This window comes from Ursus americanus, chromosome X (assembly GCF_024610735.1).
Source record: "Ursus americanus isolate L20-20 chromosome X, mUrsAme1.1.p, whole genome shotgun sequence".
NCBI lineage: Eukaryota > Metazoa > Chordata > Mammalia > Carnivora > Ursidae > Ursus > Ursus americanus.
Window position 1 is genome coordinate 108106732 of NC_142164.1, and position 15197 is coordinate 108121928.

At 38.6% G+C, this 15197-nt stretch overlaps 1 protein-coding gene across 5 annotated transcripts in view; it reads right to left on the bottom strand.

Annotated features, from left to right (window-relative positions):
• Positions 1-15197, bottom strand: part of PPEF1 (protein phosphatase with EF-hand domain 1) — a 101167-nt gene that overhangs the window by 61623 nt on the left and 24347 nt on the right. For all 5 annotated transcript variants that reach the window (XR_015723496.1, XM_045778018.2, XM_087860385.1 and 2 more), the window contains 3 exons: positions 12846-12973; positions 12089-12149; positions 3497-3660 (listed from right to left, as the gene is read on the bottom strand). Coding sequence is in view for 4 of the 5 variants with exons in the window: in XM_087860385.1 (XP_087716511.1) it covers positions 3497-3660; positions 12089-12149; positions 12846-12973 (353 nt within the window). In the remaining variant the exon portion in view is untranslated. The remainder of the gene's footprint in view (positions 1-3496; positions 3661-12088; positions 12150-12845; positions 12974-15197) is intronic.

The following is a 15197-nucleotide window of genomic DNA, read 5'->3' on the forward strand; positions in this document are numbered from 1 at the left end:
TGAATAATTACAATTAGATAACTTAGATGAAATTCCCAAAACTGATTCAAGAAGAAATAGGAAATCTGAACAGATCTAGGACAAGTAGAGACTGAATTAGTAATCAACAACCTCCTAACAAGGAAAAGTCCAAGACAGACGCCTGCATTGGTGAGCTCTACTGAACATTTAAAGAACTCATACCAATCCTTCTTAAACTCTTCCAAAAAATTAAAGAGGAGAAAATAATTCCTAACTCATTCTATAAGGCCAATATTACCCTAATACCAAAGTCAGACACCACAAGAACATACACATCAATATTCCTTATGAGTAAAATGAGAAAAAAAAACACAAAACTTCGACAAAATACCAGCAAACAAAATCTAATAAAATTTAAAAAAAAGCATAGACCATGACCCAGTGGGATTTATTCAAGGAATAGAAGGTGGTTCAACACACACAAAAAATTAATCAGTGTAATATACACATTAATAGAGTGAAGGAAAAAACCACAGGATCATCTCAATTGGTGCAGAAAAAGTATTCGACAACATCTAACACCTTTACAAGACAAAGCCACTCGGAAAACTTGGAATGGGAGAAAACTTCCTCAACATGATGAAAGGTATTTATGAAAAACCCACAACTAACATCAAACTCAATGGTGAAAGACTGAAAGCTTTTCCACTAAGATCAAGAACCAGACAAGCATGCAACGCCCTCACCACTGCTATTCAACATTTTACTGGAAGTTCTAGCCAGAGCAATTAGGCAAGAAAAAGAAATAAAAGGCATCTAAATCAAAAAGGAAAAAGTAAAACTATCTCTATTTACAGATGACATGATCCTGTATATAGATTGTCTCAAAACACACACACACACACACACACACACACTACTAGAGCTAATAAATGAACTCAGCAAAGCAAAGTGGCAGAGTATAAACTCAACCCACAAAAATCAGTTGTCCTTTTATACACCAACAATGAACAGTCCAAAGGGAATTAAGAAAGCAATCCCTTTTACAATAACAATCAAGAGAATAAAATACCAAGGAATAAATTTAAGGTAGTAAAAAACTTGTGCACTGAAAATTAGAAAACATTGCTGAAAGAAATCAAAGAAGACCTAAATAAATGGAAAGACATCCTGTGTTTATGAATTGGAAGACTTAATATTGTCAAGATGGTAATACTATACAAAGTGATCTATAGATTCAATGCAACCCCTACCAAAATCTCAATGGGCTTTTTTTTTTTTACAGAAATGGAAATGTCAATCCTCGAATGCATTGCAAGGGAACCCAAATGCCAAAACAACATTGAAAAAGAAGAACTAAATTGAAGGATTCATACTTCCTGATTTCAAAAAACTTAACTACAAAGCTATAGTAATTAAGACAATGTGGTATTGGCATAAGGATAGATACATACACAAATGAATAGAACTGGAGAGTCCAGACATAAATCAATACATCTATGACCTATTAGTTTTCAACAAGGGTATCAAGACCATTCATTGGGGAAAGAATGGTCTCTTCAACAGAAAGTGCTAGGACAACTGCATATCCATGTGCAGAGAATAAAATTGGATCCCTACCTCATACCATATACAGAAAGTAACTGAAAATGGTTCATGAACTAAATGAACTAAAACTACAAAATTCTTTTTTTTTAAACTATAAAATTCTTAAAAGGAAATATAAGGGGTAAATCTTCATGACCTTGGATTTGGCAATGGATTCTTAGATATAGCACAAAAGCACAAGCAACCAAAGAAAAAAATAAATACATTGGACTTATCAAAATTAGAAACTTTTGTGAATCAAAGGCCATTATCAAGAAAGTGCAAAGACAACCTACAGAATGAAAAAAAAATTTAAATCATATATCTGAGGGGCGCCTGGGTAACTCAGTTGATTAAGTGTTCAGCTCTTGGTTTCGGCTCAGGTCATGATCTCAGGGTCCTGGGATTGAGCCCCACATTGGGCTCCTTGCTCAGCGGGGAGTCTCCTGGAGATTCTCTCTTGCTCCCTCTCCCTCTGCCCTTCCCCCCATGATCTCTCTCTCTCAAATAAATAAATAAATCTTTTTTAAATAGATTATATATCTGGTATCCAGAATATATAAAGAACTCTTATAACTCAGTAATATAAAGACAAATAACCTCATTTCAAAATGGGCAAAGCATCTGAATAGACATTTCTCCAAAGAATGTATACAAATGCCCGGTAAACATGGAAAGATGTTCAACATCTTTAGTCATTAGGGAAATGCAAATCAAAACCACAATGAGGTATCAGTTTGCATACAATTAGGATGCCTATAATAAAAATACAATTAAAAAGAATAAACAAAAGCAAATAACAAGTGTTGACAAAAAACATGAATAAATTGGAACCCTCATGCATTGCTGGTAGGAAGGTAAAGTGGCACAGCCACTGTAGAAAACAGTTTAGGAGTTTCTAAAAAAGTTAAACAGAGTTACCATATGACCCAGCGGTTCCACTCATAGGTATATATACTCAAGAGAACTGAGGACACATTCATACAAAAACCTGTATATGAATATTCATAGAAGCATTGTTCATGATAGCCAAAAGGTAGAAAAAAATCCAAATGTCTATCCACTGATGAATGAATAAACAAAATGCAGTATATCCATATAACAGAATATTAGTCAGACAGAGCAATAAAGGAGCAATGAAACATGCTGTGACATGAATGAACCCTAAAAACATTATGCTAAATGAAAAAGCCAGACACAAGAGGCTACATATTACATAATTCCATTTGAATATGAAATGTCCAAAACAGACAAATCCATAGAGACAGAAAGTAGAATAACAGTTGCCAGGGGTGAGGGAAGAGGGAATGGTAATGAGTATGGAATTTCTTTTTGGGGTGATGAAAATGTTTTGGAATTAGATATTGGTGATGGTTGCACAATTTTGTGAATGCACTAAAAACCACTGAATTGTACACATTCTTTATTTTTATTGGAGAATTGTTGACTCACAATGTTACATTAGTTTGAGGGGTATAACACAGTGATTCGACTATATGTTAGGCTGCGCTCACAAGTATAGCTCCCATCTGTCACCATACACCACCATTACGATACCATCGACTATATTCCCTATGCTGTAGCTTTTATCCTGATGACTTATTCATACCATAACTGGAAGCCTGGATCTCCCACTGCCCTTCACCCATTTCACCCATCCCCCACCCTTAAATCACTCACTTGAAAATGATGAATTTTATATGTGAATTATATCTCAGAAAAAGAAAAAGGAAATGCAGTAAGCCTATAGATAGATGGGAAGTTTCTGTGTGTCTGAGGAGACTTCTATTTCATAGGTTAAGTAAAGCAGAGGGTAGCTCTCACTTATTATGAAGCTTTTCCCCAAGGGAATGCATTTCCACTATAGTATTTTCATTTATTCATTCAACAGATAGTCACTGAGCACATGCTACGTACAAGAATCAGGGCAGTATCTGCTTCCACTTGCCTGTTGTTGCTTGAAGGCCTCAACAAGTATATCAATATCAGTAAAAGTGAGAGGAAATTGCAGCCGAGGACCATTATAGGAGTCTGGGACGTCTATGCATGAGACATACTCCTGTCTATCCTTGCAGTCCTGGAGGGTGCTACCAAAAAGTCGAGCAACTAATTCTGGAAAAGGAAAGACAGAAAGGATGGGGGAATCAACATTCCCATACTTCAATTCAGTAAGTACTTTCTTGAATATCAAGCCCAGGTAAGACACTGTGCTGTACGTTATGGATACCAAGCTATCCCACATACAATCATGAGGAAGGATTTGTTCTCAGATCATCAGGTACGTTCACATGAATCACCCTCATCCCTTCCCGAGTGGACATTGTACCAAAGCAGTGAGTTCATTGGTGGGGAGGAGAAGGAGAAACACAGGGAAAACTGGTCAGTCAAGGTACTTGGAGGCTCTGAAACTCTACCTCTACATTCTTTGCCTACTCTTACATCTCAGATTTTTACGAATCAGGCTGAAAACATAACAATGTATTGCATTTGATTCAAACATCTGTGCTACTCAGGATGTACAGAAAATTAAACTGCACCATTCAATTTTCCCCTGTTAAACGCTTCAAATTTTACTTAGCTGTAATAGATTTCTCTCTTCACGTAAAAACAGATTTTCTGGCATGATTTTCTTTTTCTTCTTGATAACAAAGCAGATGAAGTTAGATGATGAACCACAGGCAGAAATATCCATGGGGCCTCTCTCTCAGAGAGACATTTCTGTGTAACAGATCACCTGCACTGCGCATTTCAGGAGGTGTTGAGATCCAGGGTCCCTTTCTTGCTAGGCACCGATAAAACAGTCAGCCCGAGAACAGAAATCAGGCCCATTCGGGTAGAGAAAGATGAAAGACTGATTGCAAAAGTGACCCTGATTGTCTATCCCAGCCTCTAGCCTGGCTCTTTTTAATGTGATTTGCAGCTGCTCTCATCAAGAGTCTATTTTCCCCTAGGCTTCAAATCTGGATTGTTGGGTTCACGACTTGTGTTGGCCTGAAGAATGTGGTGGAAGTGTTACATACCATTTCCAAGTCAAGACCTCAGAAGGCCTTGTATGCTTCCATGCTCTCTCTTTTGAACCCATGCTCCTACCTCAAAGTCCAGACTAGCCTAATAAAAGCTCCAAGACTATGGGGAACAAAACTGAGTTACCCGGCCAAGGCCATGGATCAGCCATTAGCCAGCACACCTCCAAATACATGAGTGAACTCTCGCCAAGACCTGAGAAAAACTGCCAAATCAAGCCTGCCAAGATCAGCAGAAGCACTCAGATAACCTGTAGACTTGTGGGCAAAAAGAAATGTTTATTACATGCCACTGAGCTATTGTGGTTGTTTATTATACAGTATTATTTCTTTAACAGATAACGGATACAGAGGATGGTGATGTATTCGTCAACTCATTAACAGTGAATTGCTACCAAGCCAATGGGAATCAGAAGTTTTCTGCAAGCAGTTTCTATCTTTTTGAATATTTAGAGTAGACATGTTTGGAAAGCGCGACGTTAGCAGATGTTAGAATTTTTTTTTTCATGATCCAGTTATGCTGAGAGATTACTGTTAAGAACTAAACTTGAAAAAAAAACTTTCTAAAATAAGTCACAATATTTGGTAATTTAAAAATGCTTTCTAAATTCTTGTGTACCCACCCCAACACTTCTTTGGTGGTGGTTGATGATGTTTTATAAGAAGTTAAATTTAAGAATAATAATGTGTGCCTTCAGTGTGGTCCAGCGCAGTGTATTTTTCTCATTTGGATTTGGTTTGAGATTTGAGAATCACTTAATTATTCCATTTTATGTTTGAAAACTAGAAATGCAGAGCGGCTCGGTAAATTTTATCTCAGGTTCCATTGTGCAAGCAGTAAAGCCTAAATACTCTACTTAACTGTCTTAATGATCATACCATTCCGTTCTTAGAGATACATCTTCCTGACTCTCTACACTGAAATATTGGGCTCCTCTTGGGAAAACAACAATAACAACAAAGAAAGACAAAAACAACCCCACCGGTCTCACTATATCATCTTATAACTGACTTGTTGAGTAATCCCAACTGTGTGAGGTACAAGCATGACATGATTTTCTTTTCCCAATCACCGCTTTCACCCGTGCTCTGTCTGCTCTCTTTTTCTCATCAGCTCACATATGAAGTCAATCCCATCAGTTCCAGTCATTAAAATGCAGTCCTGTTTTTTTTAAGAACAAAATTAAAATAGTGTTTTTCTTCTTTAAAACAAACGAAAAAAGCTTAGCCTGGCCTTTCTTTCCATATGTTTGTTGACCTTCATTTCTTGTAAGTTCCGTGATAAATATATGAAAAAGCACCATTTCCCTAAGCCATTTCTTAGTCAAAGCTACTCATTATGAAATATCAGTAAACATCAAATCATAATCCTTTTGCTGACTTCTAGCCACATTTAAAAAAATAACATAGATTCTCTTCCTAATATGGGTAGCTACTGTGGGTCATGTATGAAAGCAATCAAAAGCTGTACCAATTCAAATGCAAGTAGTGTGGGCTGTAACTATTATAACTAATAAGAATAATTTAATGAATTCCAATGATATGTAAAGATTTGTGCAATATGTAATTTGAATGAATCTTTACCTATTTGGTTTACAATTCTGTCAACACGAATTTAAACTAATTAAATATAATGAAATCTTGAATTATAACCAAATGATACCTTTACAAGTTGTTCTAAAGAAAATATCTCAAAACTACCCCCACATATAATCTTTTCTTTTACCCAGTACAAACTCAAAATCTGGACAGGAAAAATGTTAAAGCCCATAATTAAAAAAACAAAAAACAAAAAAAACACGCACACACATACTTTCTGCCTCTACCACCCACATGCCACTTTGAAAACAAGCTCCAGATATGGCTGGGAAAAGAAAAACACCGATTGAACTGCATTTTATAGTTATTTCATTTCTCGGTTATGAATTTGGATTCAAACTATGAGTGTCCATATAATAAACTCAATAAATGGCAAAATGGCATTTCATAAAGTTCAACACCTGTTCCTGATTATTTAAAAACTCAGAGAACTAGGAATGAAAGCCTACCTCCTTAAAAGAATTTTAAAAATTTAAATCAACAAGAATTGTTTTTCCATTAAAGCATTAACAAAACAGGATGCCTAGTTTCACTGCTTCGTTTTCACATTGTTCTGTAGTTCTAGCCAATGCAACAAAACACAAAGCAGTGACAACCGAATAGAAAGATGTAAAAATAAGTTACTTGTGGCCAGTGAGATTAAATATCCATACTCAAGAAAATCAATTGAGAAACTCCCAGAAAACTGATAGGAGAATTCAATACTACAGAGGTTTGAATTACAGCTTTACTACTGCTGAGACAAATAACTTTGGGAGGTCACCTTCTAAGCCCCAATATTCTCATCCAACAAAAGGGGATGATAATAATACTAATCTCGGTGGTTTGTCATGAAGACTAAATGAAATATCTAAAGCACTTAAAAGACATGGCACATGGCAAACATTTAATAAATAATAGCAATAATAATAGTAAGTTCATTCATGCTATTGTTCAATAGTAGCACAATACAAATAGGTATAAATCAAAGGCTTGTTAAATACTACCAATAATCACTAGGGAGATATCATGGGGAAAATGACTTACTGACCATAACCACAAAAAAATATAAAATACCTGGGTCTCATAGGACACTTTGGCTGATGTGGGAAGCAGAAAGAATAGTCAAAACAGCACTCGCACATGCTCCGCCCCACTCCCCACTTCCACCAGTCTCTGTTGAAACCTATTGCTACGTACAGCAGCTTTGGCTTTCTACCTTATAGGATGGATGTGTGGAGTCTCCCCATCAAGTCCTATGAACTGGTTTGAGCAACTAAGTAGTAGGACACAGAAACGAACAGCTTCCAGGTCACCTTCCACCTGTGGAACACCCAGGAAGTCTCGACTAACCCTGTGCCTCAGAGTTAAAACCATTAGTCCGGCACTGATATCTGGAAATGTTAAGTGATCTTCTGGTCCCTAAATATACCCTGCTTCAGGGTCATGGCGCTTCTGCCAAACAGGCCTAGGTGGAGGTTGTATGGAACCTTCCCACCAAAGAAGGCCATCAGAAAGCAACCTGCAGTAATGTACAGCACGGTGATCATTGTTCACACTTCTCTCACTGTATGCTTGAAAGGTGCTAAGAAAGTACATTTTTAAAGTACTCACCACACACAAGGACTTGTAACCGTGAGGTGATGGATGTGTTAACTAACCTCGTTGTGGTAATCATTTCATAATATACACATATATGAAATCACTGTAGTGCGTACCTTAAACTTCTACAATGTTAAAAGTCACCTATATTTCAATAAAGCTGGAAAACATTTTTTAAATGAAATCAACCTACAGAAGTCATCTGTAAATTAATTTTTCTGTTACACACAATAATCAAATCAGTAAGATTCTAGTACTCTATAATAGAGAGATGTATAAGAGAAAGAAGCCTAGAAATATGCCCTAATATACATTTTTAAATGAATACATGATGAAGGAGGCACTACAAACCATGGTAAAAAGATACATTATCAAATAAACATTGTGGGGAAAACTGGTTAACTATTTGGACATTTTCTTTTTAGCTGTGCTTTTTAATTGTTTTCAACCATGAGGCATAAAGACTTCCTTTTTTTTTTTTTTTGGTTTAATATAAAAAATCCCAAATTTATGAAGTGTTAAAATTTTAAAAAGTTAAACCATAAAAAAATCTAGAAATCCCGGCATAGCGATCCACATTTTAAATATTTCAAGGCCTTCTAAGTTTAAAAGCAGGGATTCACAAAGAAAAAGATATTTAGATGTGAAAGATATTTTAAATAATTAATGGGTAAAAACTTCCTATACCTGATAGAAAATATCAACCTAGATATCACAGAAGCTCAGTGAACCTCACAGAGGATACAATATAAATGAAGCATCATCAAGGCTCATTATAGTTAAAACTCTATTTTCCAATGTTGCTTAGGTTAGTTTGTTTCTTCTCCAACTCCATCAGGTGATTCTGTTATTTGTAATACAGTTAACTTCATTTGTCACTATGTGTATTCTATTTTGGAAATACACACACATTCTTCTCCTGTTTGTAATAATATTTTTATGGATGTAAAACATTATCATGGTTCTAAGAGTCAAAACTACAAAAAGGTACATTCAGCAGAGTGTTATTCTCCCCTCAGCCCTCTACCGAACTCCATTCTCCCATCCTTTCTTTCTCCCCTGTTCCCACCTATCCACTCACCCCCTGTAGGTAAACAAGGTCATTAGTTTCTGATTTGTCCCATAGGTTTCTCCTGTATTTATTTTTGTGCATGTACACACACACACATCCATATCAGGCAAAGATTTCTCAAACAAGATGTAGAAAGTACGAATCACAAAGGGAAAAAAAATTGTACTATATTAAAATCAAGAATGTCTGCTATCATCAAGAGGCAGCATTTAAAGACTAGGGAGATAAAAGCCCAAGACTAGGAGAAGATATTTACAATACGTTTATCTAACAAAGATTCATATTCTCATATATAGAATTATTTAGAGCACTCTTAAAAATTGGTAAGAAAAAAGCAGCTAACCCAATAAAAGGATGGCAAGAGACCTGAATAGGCAATTCACCAAACAGGATGTTCACATGGCCACTACATAGACAAAAAGGTGACCCATTTCCTTGCTCACCAGGGAAATACAAATTAAAGCAGAAATGCAATACTACTACATACCGGGCAGAACGGCTAAAATGAAAAGGACTGACAACTCCAAGTACTGAAGAGGATAGAGAACACTGGAAATCTCATCTACTGGTGGCAGTATAACTTGGTACAACAATTTTGTAAGACGGTTTGTCAGTACCTAATAAAGCTGAACACACGCATGCCCTGTAACCCAAAACTTCCACACCGGGGTCGTAGTACATCTTTATAATAATGGCCCCCAGTGAACCATGCCCCTTTGTATCCACATCCCTTTACAATATAACACTGCTGCTCCTCCCTGCGAGAGGTGGAGCTTTCCTAATCCCTGTGAATCTGTGGCTGCCCTTGTGACTTGCTTTGACCAACAGAATACAGCAGAACCGATTTTGTGTGAGTTCCAGAGAATAGGCCTTAAGAGGCCTTGCAGCTTCTGCCTTTTTTCTCTTGGGATGTAAAGAAGTCGGGATATCCTGCTAGACAGAGAGGCTGCATGAGGAGAATTGAGGTATCTAAGCTCATAGCCAACAGCAAAGCCCCAGACAGGTGAGTAAAACCATCTAGACCTCCCTACCCAGCCCAGCGAGGTTGAGTGAGCCCAACTGACACCACATGGAACGAAGTCAAGCCATCCCCACTGAGTCCAGTTCAAATGCCTGATCCACAGAATCACGAGCAATAAAACGGCTGTTGTTTTTAAGCCACTAAATTTGGGGGTGGTTTGTTATGTAGCAATAGATAACCGGAAATGAGACTATGGCAAAAGAAAAGGATATATATGTTCACCAAAAAGGATATGTACAAGAATGTGCGTAGCCGGACTGGAGGAGATAATGCTAAGCGAAATAAGTCAAGCAGAGAAAGACAACTATCATATGATTTCTCTCATCTATGGAACATAAGAACTAGGAAGATCGGTAGGAGAAGAAAGGGATAAAGAAAGGGGAGGTAATCAGAAGGGGGAATGAAGCATGAGAGTCTGTGGACTATGAGAAACAAACTGAGGGCCTCAGAGGGGAGGGGGGTGGGGGAATGGGATAGGCTGGTGATGGGTAGTAAGGAGGGCACATATTGCATGGTGCACTGGGTGTTATACACAACTAATGAATCATGGAGCCTTACATCGGAAACCAGGGATGTACTGTATGGTGACTAACATAATATAATAAAAAATCATTAAAAAAAAAAAAAAAAAGAATGTGCGTAGCTGGATCATTCAAATTACTCAAACTGAAAACAACCCAAATGTCCATAAACAATAGAATGGATATGTTTTGGTAAATTCATAAAATGGAACATCATTCAGCAGTAAGAATGACCGAATTGCAACAACATGGATGACTCTCACCGTTGAGTAAAAGACCACACTGCGAGCTTTCATTTATATAGTGAAGTTCAAAAACAAGCAAAACCAGTCTAGGATGTAGAAGTCAGGAAAGCCGTCATGGGGGAGTTGGGAGGTGACTGCAGGGGGATGGGGAGAGGCTTCGGTGGTTCTGACAGGGTTTTCTTTCTCACTCTGGGTGCGGGTTAGGAGGGCGTGCTTACTTCAAGAAAATTTACTGAGTCCTGTACTTACAATTTGTGTGCTTTGATGTACGTTCTACTTCAAGAAAAGTTTATGTAAGAAGATTAAACCACGTCCCCTTCTCCGATAAAATTTTTTTAATATTTTTAAATTACCTACAGAATTTTTTGACATGCAGATTTTTAAAAATACAGATCCTGAGTAAACATCTCCAGGCTGGAACCCAGCCATCTGTGGCTATGAATCTCCGCAAGTGATTCTGATGGACAGCCCCGATCGAAATATTAGGTCATTAGCAAAAATAGCGCTGCTTCATTTCATCATCATTATATTTCCTCTCAGAAATATTTTGCCAAAGAACATGAAGCACAAACAACTATCTTCAGATTGCAATTAACTAAAAGAAAGAAAATGGCAAAATACCCACTTCCTCCCACTCCCCACTCCTCAGGTTTGGCTATTCCACCATTTAGAAAGCTTCTACAGATCATTAAATGCTTTAATTAGTTTCATACATATGTGCTCAGCTCAAAGCACACCATTAAAACACCATTCTTTTGCCACTGTGAAAGGGGCTCGCTGGATGACTTCTAAGAAGCTCTTAGATGCCATACACTTTTAATTAGAACAAAACATGGTCAGCCTGAATTAAAGAAAAATAAGCTTTTCAGTCTAGCATCTACCTTGAAGATAACAACAGTCATCTTGATTTTGCAGAGAAACGCATGCCTCGGGAAGAACTATAATTTTAAAATCATTTTAAACCATACCTGTATTGCCTGTCCCTGAGATGATTTACTTAGCCATTTCAGAACGACTACATACATGATAGACAGAGAGACAGACAGCTAGCTCTGCAGAAAACAGAGAACCGTGTTCAATCCACCATTTCCCCCCAGATTTGTTTCATGAGATACTCAAGATATTTTGATCTCCTGGCATGAAAGTTCTGTGGATAAAAAATAAGATCCTCTTTACTAAAGCTACTATCGTACATCAACAGATTGCGGTTCAGAGAAGGTGTTCAACAAATTAACATTGAATGAAATCGAATTCAGCTTTGTGAAAATGACAAAACTAAACAGTCAAATTTAGTCAACAACAATCAGAGAAAAAAGCCACTTAAACTGATTTCAGCAGTTGTTTGGTGTCACAAAGACAAGACAGGTGGGCATCTTTTTAACTGCTTAGTGTCCTCCCATCTTCAGAGTTTACATCCCTTGATGAGGACAATTCAATATTTAATGACTGCTTTTCAAAAGACTAAACAGTTGACTTACCTGGGTCTTTCTCGTGTATATGTGTATAGTTTTCCAACATGAAGGAAAAGAAGTTGGATAGCTGGACAAAACAAAAATACATTAGTCAGTGAATGATCTCCAAACAGCCACTGTGGCCAATACTGTTGGCGCGCTCTCCCAGCTGCCGTAGGTGCTGCCAGGTCCCACCTCTACCTGCCTCCCTCCTCCCTCCTCCCTCCTCCCTCCAGTGCTCCTCAGCAGGTGGGTAGCACCTCCTGCAGAGCCGCATAGGATATCATATACCCTCCCTTTCCTTTATGGTTAAAAAGGACTTTTTTTTTCTACCAAGAAGCATTAAAGCTGGATTTATATATCATTTTTGCAAGCTTGAAAAAGGCCTTCCTTGCCCATCTATATTTTCTTCTAGAACTCTCACGGGTTTGTTCTCAGGAAATTCTTTCATTTTTTAACTCCTTAAAATATTTTTTCCTTCATGAAGTAACAACTTTACTTCCTCCTGGGACACATGCCCAAGAACAGAATAAGACTGTTTTTTATTAGTTAACTAGACATCTGGCAGCCCTCTTCAAAATATAAACTTCAGAAATGAAAAATACCATCCTCTTCCCAAATCCTACTCTCTCTCTCCACAGCTACTTGGGAGACAATGTCGCCCTCTATTAAAGCTTTCACCAAGGTTCCTCAGCTTAAAATGGACCCAAACTTTCCTTTTCTCACTTATGAGGGGTCAAGAGAAGCATTTTACCAAAAGAAGAGATGAGCTGGCAAAACAGACCTGCAACTGGCCTTGTTCATCAGCATATTCGATGGACTGGAAGATGGTGAGGGCATAGCGTTGTCTGGCCTTCAGCCGAGCACTGTAACCTCGGTACCAGTTCTGGATGACCAATGCGGCTTTCAGTGCTGCAGACCCGCAGGGTATGAAAACCAGAGGGAACCAGTTATTATGCAGCTATGGGACAGGGAAATAGGTGCTTCAGAAAAAAATCAGTCCACCTGGATTCCTAGGTTCTAAGAAAATACACACTACAATGAGATTTACCTTTATGTTTTTGTAAAATGTCCTCAAGTCCCAAATACTCAGAGAATAATGACGGCATAGCCATTAACAGTAGGGTTTCTGGGGGGCGCCTGGGTGGCTCAGTTGGTTGAGTGTCGGGCTCTTGATTTTGGCTCAGGTCATGATCTCAGGGTCATGGGATGGAGCCCCCAGTCAGGCTCTGCCCTCAGCAAGGAGTCTGCTTGGGATTCTCTCTCCCTCTCCTTGTGCCCCTTCCCCCGCCCTCCTGCTTGCACGTACTCTCTATCAGGGGAGTAGAGTTTTGGGGGCAAGAAGGTCTGAATTTGAATTCCAGCTATGCTAGTTACTGTCTGTGTGACTCTAGTAAGTTATTAAAACTCTCAAAGCCTCAGTTTCCTCCCCTGTAAAATGGAGAAAAGAACAGCACCTACCTCCGGCACTACTCAGGCATATTCGTACTCTCTACCCTATGAAGTAGCAATTCCATTCCTCACTATATACCCCAAAGCAATCCTCACACAGCCCATAAGGGAAGATGTATGGATATACACTGTTTCTTTGCTCGTGGCAGTAGGGAGTTTGACACCAATGCAACCTGGCTGGCCGTTGCTGGGAAGGAGAATGTATAACCGTGGTGGGTACACAACTGGAAGCAATCGATTAAATAAACCCATAGCAACATGGATGGGGCTTAAAAATACAGTGCTTCAGTGAGAACAGTTTTAGAGACAGTGAAATATAACATGATATCATTTTATATAAATTAAAAACACACATACACAAAACCAAAATATACATTTCATAAGAATATATACAAAGGATAAGATACTAAACAAATAGATTAGTTATTTATGGGGGCGGGTGAATGAGTATAGCGTATGTGGGTAAAAGAACAAGCAAATTAATTACCTAACATAAGAAAGGGTCTCGCATAGACCAGTGATGACAACGCACAATGAATTAAAAAGTATGATTCACTCCGGCTTCTGTACCTGAGATTCAACTGATAAAAGACAGATGGATAAATGAACACACCTCCCTCCTTCGTAGCTTTACAATAAGGATGGAATGAGCTAGTACAGGTGAAGCGTTGACCCCCACGCCTGGTTAATGAATGGCTAAACAAACAGCTATACAGTGACAAGCATCCTCTTGTTCGTGGATTACTCAGCACACTGACTCTCTTCTGGGGCTTTAAGCCTTTGAATCATCCTGTAGCTTCATGGCTTTGAAGAAAGCGATCAGGTGAGAGATAATGAGATTTAAAATATAGTCTCTTATGCCTTCCTCAAGTTTCAGAGCGAAGAGCAATCAACACCAGCTGGCTTCTTTTATTCATGCTATAATTTTTCCCAGTTAGCGCATAAAAATTAAGAGTTGACTATAACAAGAACAAGTTGAATTCTAAAAGCAGGATTCTAGCCTCCAGTCCCAGTATCCCTGGCTTAATACTGCTGTGGTACACTAGCTATACTCGTCATCTGCGGGTATTTATTTATGAGTTTCTCCAAGACGCTCTGGTTCCAGAAACACTCATTTCATTATTCAGCTTCCAGAAGACCCCAGGAAATAGACATAAGGTCAAGTATCACGGTCTTTATAGGAGAACACCACAGGGAGAAGAAATAAGAACGACTTGCTCAATATCGTAAAGCAAATGATTAGGAGGCTCAAAATCTCAAGTGTTCTCACCATATCATTACAGAGAGCCCAGGCTCACCGGCAAGGTCTGTTCTATGGGACTGTCATTGTCACTGTCCTGACCAGCCAGCCCTCACCTCAGGGGCTCTCTGTTCCTCAAGCGCAAAGGAATTGCCCCTGGGCTATTTACGAAGCACTTACTGAGGGCCAGGCGGTGGATTCACCTCCTCACCACACCCAGAAGCTGAGACAGACTACGTAAGGTCACTTAGCCTCACTTAGCAGGTAAGTGGAAATGCGCAGCGCGGAATGGAAGCCAGATCTCACTGAGCCGTAGCCCAGGCCTCACTGAGCCGTAGCCCAGGCTCGTAACCCCCGTAGAGCTACTGGCCGTCTGCTGCGTCTCAGTTTCTTCGTCTGCTGAGTGATGCAGTGGAATAAATGACCACTAAAGTGTCTTCTACT